This window comes from Budorcas taxicolor, chromosome 2, assembly GCF_023091745.1.
Source record: "Budorcas taxicolor isolate Tak-1 chromosome 2, Takin1.1, whole genome shotgun sequence".
In the NCBI taxonomy this organism is placed as follows: Eukaryota; Metazoa; Chordata; class Mammalia; order Artiodactyla; family Bovidae; genus Budorcas; species Budorcas taxicolor.
The window spans coordinates 70,672,674-70,686,696 of NC_068911.1; the positions used below are offsets into that span (position 1 = coordinate 70,672,674).

General features: G+C 36.1%; 1 protein-coding gene across 1 annotated transcript in view; it reads right to left on the reverse strand.

Moving 5' to 3' along the window:
- UBR3 (ubiquitin protein ligase E3 component n-recognin 3) overlaps positions 1–14,023 on the reverse strand; it is a 199,405-nt gene that overhangs the window by 43,419 nt on the left and 141,963 nt on the right. Inside the window, exons 28-30 of the mRNA XM_052658353.1 lie at positions 10,216–10,326; positions 5,813–6,025; positions 3,848–3,984 (exon numbers count right to left, since the gene is read on the reverse strand). Of these exons, the coding sequence (XP_052514313.1) occupies positions 3,848–3,984; positions 5,813–6,025; positions 10,216–10,326 (461 nt within the window). The remainder of the gene's footprint in view (positions 1–3,847; positions 3,985–5,812; positions 6,026–10,215; positions 10,327–14,023) is intronic.

The following is a 14,023-nucleotide window of genomic DNA, read 5'->3' on the forward strand; positions in this document are numbered from 1 at the left end:
ACTAACATATTTTTGGAGCTATAATTTGAAAAATAAATGTATGTATAAACACATACACACAGAGAGACACTGAAATACATACTTGTATAATGTGGGTGCAAGGCCTGGGCCTACCTCTACTAGTTGACCAAGTAATTCAATTTCTCAGAGAAGAAAACATCATACCATGGCATGGCCTATATTATCGAATACTCAGCTCAAGCTCTAACTTCTGCAGGAGTTAGGGAGAACTAACTCCCTTTTCTTGGAACAGGAAGGAAGCATTTCTACATACTTTATATTTCAATCAGCTCATCTTCCCTTTTGAAGTTCTACAGCACTTTCTCAATATGATATATATTTTTAAACAAAATATATTCCATTTTAAACAGTTGTCTCTCCAACTAAACTGTAAATTCCTGGAGAGCAGGAGCCATTTCAAACAGAGCTTCTAAATCCCTGATGGTACCTAGGGAAGTGTTCAAAAAATTCCCAGGAACTGGCCCTCACTTTGTTTTGATATGTAACCAGTGATAATATTCTCTAGTCTCTGTAATTTATTCTCTATCTTATTAATCCTTCCTTTTGTTTTAAAAGGATTCATGGGAGGAAATCCAAAAGAGAGGGGATATATGTAAACATATAGCTGATTCTTTGCTATATAGCTCTGCTATATAGCAGAAACTAACAACACTAAAGCAACTATACTCCAAGAAAAATAAATTTTTTTAAATGCTTCCAATTAAAAATAAGTATTCACAATTTGGTGTTTTAGTAATCATTCTTTTCACTTCAAATATAATTAGTTTAAAAAGTTTAAACTTACAATGCAACCAATGTATAAAGCAAGGTGCATTCACTCTACTGAACAGTTTATCCACTCAAATCTTAAAGGTATCTGTCCATCTACATTGCAATTACTCATATATCACCTTCTTTCCATGTTTCTCACTATATACACCCTAAGGACTACTCACTAATAACTCTAAGCTAAATATAACTTTGGGTCCAAAATCTTTAGAAAAATCAATTACTCAAATAAGTGTGATTCATTGTTTCAATAAAGAAATAATTAATTGACACTGAAATGGAGAAAGCTTTCTTCCCCCAAATTAACTTTCCATAATCCATCTGAATGACTGATAACTGTAACAAAATGCTTCTTAGAAATACATTAAAATTTGAATACAGTAATTTTGACTAATTTTAATGCAATAAAAAAAGACCATTCCAACAATTTCTTCTCTGCTGCCCTCAGAAAATCCTCCAATGCTTTACCATGCAAATAAAATTAAAAACAAAGAGAAACATATTGTCCTACCAAAAACAAAGCTTGAAAACAATTATTAAAAGAAAAAGCTTCACATGCTAGTTACCTACTAGAAGTATTTTGTTTCTAAACATCAAAAACTTTAAGCTCCCCAAAGAGCAAACAAAATTACTTATATAGATACAAGAAACTGAGTTCTGGGAAACTAGGGTTGTATCTCATTCAAATTACAAATGTCAAAAACGCACACATTCACACTATACATTATACAATGACTATACATTTAAGAATCACAACATTTAATTCAAAAGTTAACTGAAATTAATTTTATTTCTAAACATTTTTTTAAACTATTTTAAATCTGCTAAATATTTCAATGCTTACCTTTTAGGCATAAAAATGATCATAATCTATAATCATAAGTATTTAATGAACCGAGATTATACACTAGGCAGAAGATAACTGCAAAGATCTGGTTTACTACCTTGAAAAAGTTACATCTTATTCAAACAGAATACAACACGCTTTGTTCCTTCAGTTCATGTTTTTGTTAATTTTTCAGTCACTTTGTTTTATGTGTTTCTTTTTAATGATTAAGTAAAACTTAGAGAAGGCATGCAATCTCACTGTGAGAACACTACAACAGCCTGGGTAATTTTAACCAAAGGATAAAGTTTTTAAAGGTTATATACTTTCACTTTTGGAATCACTATATCATTGCTTTAGAGTTTATCAATAAGGATCAGAGAAGGAAGGGGCGATAGGAGAGTATATTTTCTACATTTCTCTACATGCAGCCTTAGGAAACAACATTTGATATCTGTCCCTGCTTCTATAGAAAAAAGAAAAAAAAAATACATTGATTCCAAAAGTTTCCCATTATCACAGTAAGTTTTCTAAATATTTCTATTAAAAATTATATAAATATATTCTATAAATACTTTATATATTTAAAACCAAGAAATAGGAATTCCAAAATTTCTACCAAATTAAATCAAATTATTTGATTTATCATAATATGGCAAAATTCCACATACAGATTATTCCCACTGAACCAGGATTTTCTTTTAAGATCAGTCTAATAAAATCAAAGGCATGAATACACAAGCAACATAAGTATGTGTGTATGTTTATATGTATACATATATAGATATATAGAGAGCATAAAGTCTACATCCATCCCAATCTACATTATTACAATATCATACAGAAGTTTTACAAAACCTTGAAACATGGCAAAATTAAATTACATTCAATTTAGTTTTCACATAAAGTATACTTTATTGCAAGTATGCAATTGGTAACCCTTCAGAGGCAAAATGTTAGATTAACTGTTATATCTCTCCTGAAAGCATTCAGGATAAATATCAACAACAGCTTAAGAATGGCAGACTAGAAAGTTACTTCCCAAACCATTAGATCCCTTTACATCAATCCCTGTCTAATATTTGCATTCTTAGACCAAAAACTAATGTTTCCTTATCTTGAGGTCTAACTCACTTGTTGCAATTTTCTTAAATTTGGTTCCATTTTCCCTAGGTTCAAAAGAGCACAGAGACCATTCACTCTTTCCTTACCCTCCTCTCAGGAATGGAGCAGAGAATGGCCATGATGAACTGCACATATGACTTAAAGAATCTGAACAAAGGAAAGCAAAAAGAACACTAACGGAAAGAACGCTATCCCTGAGTTCTAGTCCTACTCTACCACTAACTTGTTGCATGACTTCAAGCCATATCACTTCTCTGAATCTTACCTATTACAATATTACTTTGGCAAAATACCAAGTATGCTTCTAGAGACATTCAAGGGTTGACAAAATCAGATCCAGCAGAATGTGCTTATAAGTTCCTAACTGTACTTGTTTCTCTCCCATTTTTTTTAATGTGTCTCTATTTCATTCAACTAAGTTTTCTAAAATTCCTATTTAGAATTACTTTTTAGGTACTGAACACCTACTCAGTTAATTATAGACTATTTCTACCTAATCTGAAAGATGAGAACTATTTACCTCCATTTCCTTGAGTCTCTGGTAGCTACTCATAGAGGTTTAGAACATGTCTGATCAAGAGATCAGGAAACAGGAGTTTCCTCTCCTTTATCTGACTTTCTAAACAACCTATAGTCTTCTAGAACATTACTAGATCTTTAACAAGCTTAAAACAAACCAAATAAGTTCTTCTTACTGTTCTTACTTCTTTTTTTAGAAATTAAAAGTACTTAACATATTATAATTCTTCAGTTATTAGTATTATTGCTTTTTGACAGGACTTGAACAGTGATTTCTTAACAACATACTTTGTATATAATACTCACACGCTTTGAGGTAGATATCTGTCCCCAAATGTGAATAGTATACTTTTCCTCACATACTCTATGATGATTAATAACACTTAAACCAATATTTTATTAAAATAAAAACACCTAAGGCAATGAAAACTGCACTTTTATAGACTTCCAAGGAGGTTCTAAAACTAGCCATAATGTCAACCACATTAAAAATATGCAACCTTTCTTCATATAAATATGAATGACAAAACAATAAAATCAACTACTATTACTCAAGTAAATATAAAACTATATACTATATATACCTACCTAGCAACAGAATACATAAAAAGAAAATCATTATCTGGTGAGCCTGGAGTCTTGCTATAATCTCTATATTTCTTCTGAGTGGTATTTTTTATATCTTTCATTACAGATTCCATTTCTTTACTTAAGTTGGTTTCTGACTGTAAAAAAAACACAAACATATATTAAAAGTTTATGTATATTCATTTTCTCTAATAATAGTCTAACACTACAGTGTTTATCATTTAAGCATACTATGAAATTAAGGTTTAAAATCAAAACAGATATATATATTAGCTATCAGCTAAAAATATATTTAGTATACCAAAATAAAACAGATCAAGAAATATTTTCTCTTATCTTAGAGGCATCCTAATTTTATACTATTATTCAACCACAGAACAGAAAGCAAAGAACTAAAGAGCCTCTTGATGAAAGTGAAAGAGGAGAGTGAAAAAGCTGGCTTAAAGCTCAATGTTCAGAAAACTAAGATCATGGCATCTGGTCCCATCACTCCATGGCAAACAGATTGGGAAACAGTGACTGACTTTATTTTGGGGGGCTCCAAAATCACTGCAGATGGTGAACGCAGCCATGAAATTAAAAGATGCTTACTCCTTGAGAGAAAAGTTATGACCAAACTAGACAGCTTATTAAAAAGCACAGATATTACTTTGCCAACAAAGGTCCATCTACTCAAACCTATGGTTTTTCCAGTAGTCATGTATGGATGTGGGAGGTTGGACTATAAAGAAAGCTGAGTGCTGAAGAATTGATGCTTTTGAACTGTGGTGTTGGAGAAGACTCTTGAGAGTCCCTTGGACTGCTAGGAGATTCAACCAGCACATCCTAAAAGAAATCAGTCCTGAATATTCATTGGAAGGACTGATGCTGAAATGCCAATCCTTGGCCACCTGATGGGAAGAGCTGACTCATTTGAAAAGACCTTGATGCTGGGAAAGATTGAAGGTGAGAAGAGAAGGGGACGACCGAGGATGAGATGGTTGGATGGCATCACCAACTCAATGGACATAAGTTTGAGTGAACTCCAGGAGTTGGTGAAGGACAGGAGGCCTGGTGTGCTGCAGTCTATGGGGTCGTAGAGTCGGACACAACTGAGCAACTGAACTGAACTGAACCATAGAACAGTTCCCATGCTTATAAAAAATCTTTCATTTAAACACATTTTTTTCAGGACTAATACTAATGTGCCTCTTACTTCAAGCATATTTTAAATACATAAAAATTTGGATTTGCTAAAGAAAAAACCACACAGACACAAATCTTAGTCTTCAATTGAGAAAAACGAGTAGCTTTGAAATACGGATTTGTTTAAAAAATCACATATTCATAGGTTTCACTATTTACTTTGCACAGCTCTCACTTCTCTCAGGTATCACAACATAAATCTGTGATAAAAGTAAAATATTCGGGAATTTAAATCAAAAAAATAAATCCTACTGGAAGAGATAAAAGATGAGTTCACTCATATCAAATTTCACAGTAAAATAGACTGACTTACGCTAGATGCTTCGATCATATACACAATATCTGACCTCTCTAATACACAGAAATATGTGTGTAAATCTATACTTACACACAAAGTGTGTGTGTGTGTGTATCACCTTAATTCTAATATACCTAATGGGAATATTTTTAAAAGATTAGCTTGTGCTTTACATTGCAAGATATATATAAGGTTTAACTTCATTTTTAAATATTTCAACATAACCATATCTAAGCTTATAGAATTTCATGATCTGGAAGGCATATACTAAAATTATAACAACTGATATTAAGGAAAAGTATAGCCTTTAGCAATCATTTGTTCTATTACTCTCATTTTTGTTTTTAATAACCACCAATGGAAAAGAAAAACCTCTAAAAGCAATTTCTATTAAATGTGTACAGGTCCAGAGTAACTTAGAAATGGAACAAAAATTAAAGCTGAAAAGCAGAGCTAAGTTAAGCAGGATATTTCTGCCTTACACTGATGCTTACTGGGAAAGCTCCCGGACGTCCTTGCAGCTCCTCCACTTCCTTTATGAGATCTTGTATGCTTTTGTTACTAGGACGCTGCCAAAGGTTGTTTTCAACATTGCTTCCAGGATAACAAGGAAGAACACTGTTAGCAAACTGCCTGCAGAGAGGACATGTGAATTCTCCTTTGTCCACTGAGAAGCCCTGAAGAACCTGGTCATTCTAAAAGATGAAACAAACATACAGTTATATGATGCATACTTTTACAGAAAACAAGATTAACATCTCTATATTTTAGAGTAAATAAATAAACCATACAAAAAAGATCTCTACTGCATGTCACAAAAACAAAGTCACTTAACTCTTGAGCTTATCAAATCACTTCTTACAATCATAGCAATCAAGCAACACTTGCCATCACCAACGAACTGCTTAAGTATCCTACTTTTCTCTCAGGAGGAAACGTTCAAATAATGATGCAATCAATGTGAAATGTGAATTTAAGATAAAGAGTAACTCAAAAGCAGGTCACATTAAAGTGAATCACCTTCTACTTACACCATGCTCTGTTTTCATCATCTATAAGTGACTATTGCAAAGATTATCCCAGTGCTCATGTCACTGGAGGCAGAATAGACAAGCTTTTGAGAGTATATAAGGCTAAAAATGCCAGGCTGGATGAAGCACAAGCTGGAATCAAGATTGCCGGGAGAAATCTCAATAACCTTGGATATGCAGATGACACCACCCTTATGGCAGAAAGTGAAGAAGAACTAAAGAGCCCCTTGATGAAAGTGAAAGAGGAGAGTGAAAAAGTTGGCTTAAAGCTTAACATTCAGAAAACTAAGATCATGGCATCTGGTCCTATCACTTCATGGCAAATAGATGGGAAACAATGGAAACAGTGACAGACTTTTTATTTTGGGGGCTCCAAAATCACTGCAGATGGTAACCACAGCCATGAAATTAAAAGATGCCTGCTCCTTGGAAGAAAAGCTATGATCAACCTAGACACCATATTAAAAAGCAGAGACATTACTTTGCCAACAAAGGTCCATCTAGTCAAACCTATGGTTTTCCCAGTAGTCATGTATGGATGTGAGAGTTGAACCATAAGACTGAGTGCCGAAGAACTGATTCTTTTGAACTGTGGTGTTGAAGAAGACTCTTCAGAGTCCCTTGAACTGCAAGAAGATCAAACCAGTCAATCCTAAAGGAAAACAGTCCTGAATATTCATTGGAAGGACTGATGCTGAAGCTCCAGTACTGGGGCCACCTGATGCAAAGAACTGACTCATTTGAAAAAGATCCTGATGCTGGGAAAGATTGAAGGTGGGAGGAGAAGGGGACAACAGAGGATGAAATGGTTGGATGGCATCACCAACTTGATAGACATGAGCTTGAGCAGGCTTCAGGAGTTGGTGATGGACAGGGAAGCCAGGCATGCTGCAGTCCATGGCGTTGCAAAGAGTCGGATACAACTGAGCGACTGAACTGACTGAAAGTCTAAAAAAAAAATGTGATACACCTTCTAACATTTCTAACAGTTGAATAAAACTGACTGGACTTGATGCATTAGGTTTATTTAGGTTTAACAGGTAGGGAAAAGATTTAGTTAAAATACTCAGAAAAGTGATAAGGAGGGGAATTAATTCAGCATCCCTTCAGATGTTTCTGATAGGAGGGGTAAGAAAAATTGGTTGAAACAAAGATACATAATGCAAATATGCCTAGGAGGAAACTCTTGTTCATGAGATTACAACATATGCTAGCCAACCAGAGTTTAAGGAAGGAATCCAGGTTGCTACATCTGTTTCCTTCTTCTGCCTGACACCACCTTCATCTATTCTGCTCTTTTAGGCTGTTGCTATTGTGTAGTTCTAACCACTATCTTACTCTTTTTTCCAGTAGTCTCTCTTGTTTTGCCACTAACCTAACGATTTAATCTCAAAATGTTTTTAATGTACTAAAATAAATGCATGAATGCTACAGTATAAACATTATTACTAACAAGACAAAAATAATGAGAAAAAAGGATACAAAAAAGAAAAAAATGAATTTATTTGCCCACTGTTACAAAGATATTTGGGCTTCCCTGGTAGCTCAGCTGGTAAAAGAATCCGCCTGCAATGCAGGAGACCCCAGTTTGATTCCTGGGTTGGGAAGAACACCTGGAGAAGGGATAGGCTACCCACTCCAGTATTCTGGCCTGGAGAATTCCGTGACTGTACAGTCCATGAGGTCACAATAAGTTGGACACGATTGAAAGACTTTCACAAAGATAGTTAATGACAATGTCCAAATGAAGTCAGGTTTCCCAACTCTTTAACATATTATTCATTCCACTGTATCTTGGATCTCAAATACTTTGGTCAAAGAACTGAATTCTACCTTTTTTACTTTGTGACATTCATTTCTTCAAGACCTTAAAAATCTAACACTATGTCTTCTTAAATTCAATTCTAGAAACACATACTAAACTGCTATCATGTGTCAAATGCTGTACCATGTGACTGCAAAAAGAGTTAAGAGACATTTTCATTTAAGCTACTGATGATTTAAAAGCAAACAGAAACAACAGTGTGATAAATCCAACAAACAAGGCTTCCCAGAGAAGGAGACTTGTGAGGTGAGTTTTAAAGATATACAAGAGTGTACTAAAAGGTTTGAGACAACGGTACTAGTAATTGAAGGACATTCTTTGACAAGCTTCTCTGTAGCTATAATTTTTAAAACTGCTAGGTCTTCATCCTAGTCTCGAGTGAAACTAGGTTTCTTCCTAAAGCACCCCCAGAAGCCCTCTCAAATAGGCACTGCTCATTTTCTCACATTCCTCAAACACCGGTATCCTTCTCACCTCCAGTGCTGGCTCAAGATCACTATTCTTGCATTCCCTGTGTGGCTCAGGTCATTTAAAGAGATCACCCCTTTTCCTTCCTTTTTACTGTCATTCATTGCCCTTAATATCCGAAGACTTCAGTAACTAGATTCGTGTTCTTCATCACTCCAACTTTTGCCATCCTCTTATACAATTTCAATGTGCATGCAGACAACCAATCTTACATAGTTTCACGACCTCATCAGCTACTTGACGTCAGCAGCTCCAATGGCTTCAACCTCTACTCTATCCTAGAACCTGTTACCATGACACACCCTTATCTTGTAAGGACAAAGAACTGTCCATATCAGAAAATAGTAAATTCAAACACCTTACATTTTGACTGTCAACTCCTATCTCTTTTAGTCCCTCCCTTTTCCCTCAGTTTATATGGCCTTTCCTATCCTACCACACACCATGATCTATCATTTTAAAAATTCTCAAGTTAGGAAGAAACAGACTCTGATGAGGGGAAAGGCATCTTAGGATTTAGACAAAGAGTCTGGGATAGAGGAGGCAAAGGTTTGGAATAGTTGCTAAGGAGACTAGCAGAGGGAATTGATCAAAGACAGGTAAATTAACTGATAAGTAATATCCACAGTCCATGACCCCAGCTGAGCCACTATTTGAAGAAATCACAGATGTGTATATGTACTAGTCTGCTTAGTTTTACAATTTTTCTAACAGTGCCAGCTACCTGGGTATGAAGTCAAAGGAGGTGTATTAAATGACTAGTATTAACAGCACAATGGACATAGTACAAGAAAATGAGGTGAGGAAAGTGCTAGTGTACTAGGCAAATGCAAGGGGTGAAAAGAATAGATGCTTTCAAATTGTGGTACTGGAGAAGACTCTTGCGAGTCCCTTGGACTGCAAAGAGTTCAAACCAAGTCAATCCTAAAGGAAATCAACTCCGAATATTCATGGGAAGGACTGATGCTGAAGCTGAAGTGCCAGTATTTTGGCCACATGATGTGAAGAGACCCCCCTCATTGGAAAAGACCGTGATGCTGGGAAAGACTGAAAGTGTAAGGAGAAGAGGGCAGCAGAGGATGAGGTGGTTAAATAGTATCACTAACTCAGTGGACATGAATCTGAGCAAACTCCAGGAGATAGTGAAGGACAGGGAAGGACTAGGTAGGATGCAGTACATGGGGTCTCAAAGAGCTGGACACAGCTTAGCAACTGAACAACAAAGGACTAGAGATGTTGAGGTCAGAAGCAAAACACACTAATGAGAGTAAAGACAGAGACTTTGACAAGTGCTCTACCATAATGGTATGGTAGTATATTAAAGCTTACTACTTTAGAGCTAAAGTAGCAAAATCTAAAACTACAGTCATGGAAGTCAGTTGCCAATGTGAAGTAAAAAAATGAAATCCCTGAAGTTGAAGAGGTCAAGGAACTGTGAAGCTGAATAGTTCTAATGGCAATAATAATCACCCAAGATGAATTAGGATATATAAGCTGTAAAAAATATTTAATACCCTGAAAGACACAAACATCTTTATTGAACATGTTTCAATCAACTTACCCGTAATGATTCCATATAAGATTTATGGCAATCGATATGTAATGTGTGGCCACAGGTTTGTACATAAACACCTCCTTCCCAGCCAATTGATACTGCCAAGAGACAAGAACTCTTAAAAAAAAAAAGACAAGATACAATTAATTTTAAAGAAGCAGAAACATACCTAAACAAATCGACATAAACCTCTCAATCATTTCATATTGTTATACCTATGTGGGCTTTGTATTTCTGTGATATAAAGGAACACCTGACTTGATAACCCTGAGGCAATATCTTTAAATCTGGAAGATAGTTTTAGCTTCCAAATAATTATACTTGTAAAAAAGGGGAAATATTGTGAATCAGCCTTTCTCTACCTCATAAAATATAATAAAGTATACTGCTACTGATTATTTTACCTGTTCTACATGGTACTGGATTTCTCTGTGACACCTAACCTTAACATCTGCCTTCTTCAAATGCTTACTTCCCTCGTTTCCTTAATGCCACTCTCTTTTGGTTTCTCTCCTGTCTCTCTAACCATTTGGTTTAAGCCTCCTTTTAAGACTTTTTTTTTTTCCTTCATCTGCCCCTTCAATATTTAAATTCCTCAAGGTTCAATTCTTAATGCTTTCCTCTTATTAAAACTATTCTCCCTGAGTGAACTTAATCAGCATATTCAACTATTCTCCAAGTTGGGTCTCTTGCCTGCATTCCAGATACAAATACTCAGTTGGCAACCAGAAATCTCCAATTTGACTTCCCTTTCACTTTTCACTTTATGCACTGGAGAAGGAAATGGCAACCCACTCCAGTGTTCTTGCTTGAAGAATCCCAGGGATGGGGGAACCTGGTGGGCTGCCGTCTATGGGGTCACAGAGAGTCGGCCACGACTGAAGTGACTTAGCAGCAGCAGCAGATAAAATAAAACCAATGTGTCAAAAATGTTCATTTTCTCTATGAATCTTTCTCTTCCTCTTGGCTTAAAAACTCTACATCTGTTTTAGTCACCAAATCAGAAAGCTACAAGTTATTTACATCACATCCTTTCCTTCATACCACATAATTAGTTCCCAAACTATATGAAATCTATCTCCTATACAATTTATGATTTTGGCCTCTCTCTCTTTATTCCCACTGTAACAGTCAAGCCTATGTGATCTGTTGTGGGGGAGAGAATTCTTAAATAAATTTTCTTAACTCCATGATGCATCCTGCACACATCTGTCTAAAGTACAAATCTGTTCATGAGAATTTAAAAACTGCCTAAACATTTATATGGGTCTAATATAATAAACAATACAAAAAGGAACCCAGATTATATAAGCAAACTACATACCCTCTGGAAATGCATTTTGAACGTTAATTGCTTTCATCGTCTCTTTCTCTTTAAACTTCTTCTCTGCTAATTCCTTCTTTTCAATGTATAAACAGTCTAGACTTTTCCTCCTAAAGTAAGTTTCTTTAAATTTTCATTTGGCCTCTGCCAAACAGCATTTCAGCCTGACCTTGAGTTTACCCTCTAGTGAAAGTGAAAATCATTCAGTCATGTCCAACTCTCTGCGACCCCATGGACTGTAGACTGCCAGGCTCCTCTGTCCATGGAATTCTCCAGGCCAGAATACTGAGTGGGTAGCCATTCCCTTTTCCAGAGGATTTTCCTGACCCATGGACTGCAGGTGGATTTTTTACCATCTGAGCCACCAGGGAAGACCTCTAGAGTCTATAGCAAATAGATGGCCAAGTCAGGGCAATATCAGGTACGAGGTCTAACATGAGTGACAGCACATGATGAAAAATTTGAGAGCCATCAAAACAGAGCAAACTATTAAATTTTACTTTTATGTTGGAAAATAGCCTATTAGATGACCAAACCATCTTAAATAATAGTAAACAGAATTCTAATATTAACTCAAGACTCTTCACGAGCTTCTGAAAGTTAAAAGCATCACACAGTATAAAATGCCTTTCTAGCCGATTAGAAGACAGCACAAATCAAATTCTCACAGCAGGTGAGCTGGTTTCTGCTGTTACCTATCAGAAAAACAACAGGAGACCTGCTCATCTCTGTTTTATGTTTTGGAGCCACTTTAAGTAGAAGCAGATTTGGGTATTAGATCATTTTAGAATGGTTGGTAGGCAGCAAATAAGCTATTCTCTTTGACAATGTACTACAAAATATAATTAATCTTTCCTTTTAATACATAAGCTGTTAGTTTTAAAACTGAAAATAGTATGTCATTTGTCTATGTAACTGTTAGATGTCTTTTTTTAATTTGCTAGAGTCAAAAAAAGCAAGAGATCATTTACTAATAAGAGACCTACATTTCAGAAAGACCAACGTTCAATAATGTGCCCACCTCTGTACTGTTTAACACTGAAACTTCACCTCACTATTTATTAAAACTTTTTCCAGAAAAACATCTATTTCTGCTTTATTGACTATGTCAAAGCCTTTGACTGTGTGGACCACAATAAACTGTGGACAATTCTGAAAGAGATGGGAATACCAGACCACCTGACCTGCCTCTTGAGAAATCTGTATGCAGGTCAGGAAGCAACAGTTAGAACTGGACATGGAACAATAGACTGGTTCCAAAGAGGAAAAGGAGTACGTCAAGGCTATATATTGTCACCCTGCTTATTTAACTTATATGCAGAGTACGTTATGAGAAACACTGGGCTGGAAGAAGCACAAGCTGGAATCAAGATTGCCGGGAGAAATATCAATAACCTCAGATATGCAGATGACACCACCCTTATAGGAAAAAGTGAAGAGGAACTATAAAGCCACTTGATGAAAGTGAAAAAGTTGGCTTAAAGCTCAACATCCAGAAAACGAAGATCATGGCATCCAGTCCCATCACTTCATGGTAAATAGATGGGGAAACAGTGGAAACAGTGTCAGACTTTATTTTTTGGGGCTCCAAAATCACTGCAGATGGTGACTGCAGCCATGAAATTAAAAGATGCTTACTCCTTGGAAGAAAGGGTATGACCCACCTAAATAGCATATTGAAAAGCAGAGACATTACTTTGCCAACAAAGGTCTGTCTGGTCAAGGCTATGGTTTTTCCTGTGGTCATGTATGGATGTGAGAGTTGGACTGCGAAGAAAGCTGAGCACCGAAAAATTGATGCTTTTGAACTGTGGTGTTGGAGAAGACTCTTGAGAGTCCCTTGGACTGCAAGGAGATCCAACCAGTCCATTCTGAAGAAGATCAGTCCTGGGATTTCTTAGGAAAGAATGATGCTAAAACTGAAACTCCAGTACTTTGGACACCTCATGTGAAGAGTTGACTCATTGGAAAAGACTCTGATGCTGGGAGGGCTTGGGGGCAGGAGGAGAAGGGGACGCCAGAGGATGTGATGGCTGGATGGCATCACTGACTCGATGGACATGAGTCTGAGTGAACTCTAGTGATGGACAGGGAGGCCTGGCGTGCTGTGATTAATGGGGTCGCAAAGAGTCGGACACGACTGAGCGACTGAACTGAACTGAACTGCTGCAGTAAGCAGTCTTATTTCTTTTAATAAAAAGGGACTGAAAGCTGACCAAGAGCACTCAGTTAAAAGTGGTAAAGCCCAAGTTCAACCCAGATCTATCTGACTCCAAAGCTCAGGTTCCCTCCTTCCCTATTTATACATGAGTGTCATAGCTCTCATATATAACACTTTCAACTTCACTAGTAAACACACTCTCTTATATGACTGAAATTCTACAGGTCAACTTTATAAAAAGTATGCATTTGATATGAAGAGAGCAGAATTTATGCAGTTTAATTCTATATTCAGTAAGTATCTACTGGTAACAACTCTTCTTCTCTATG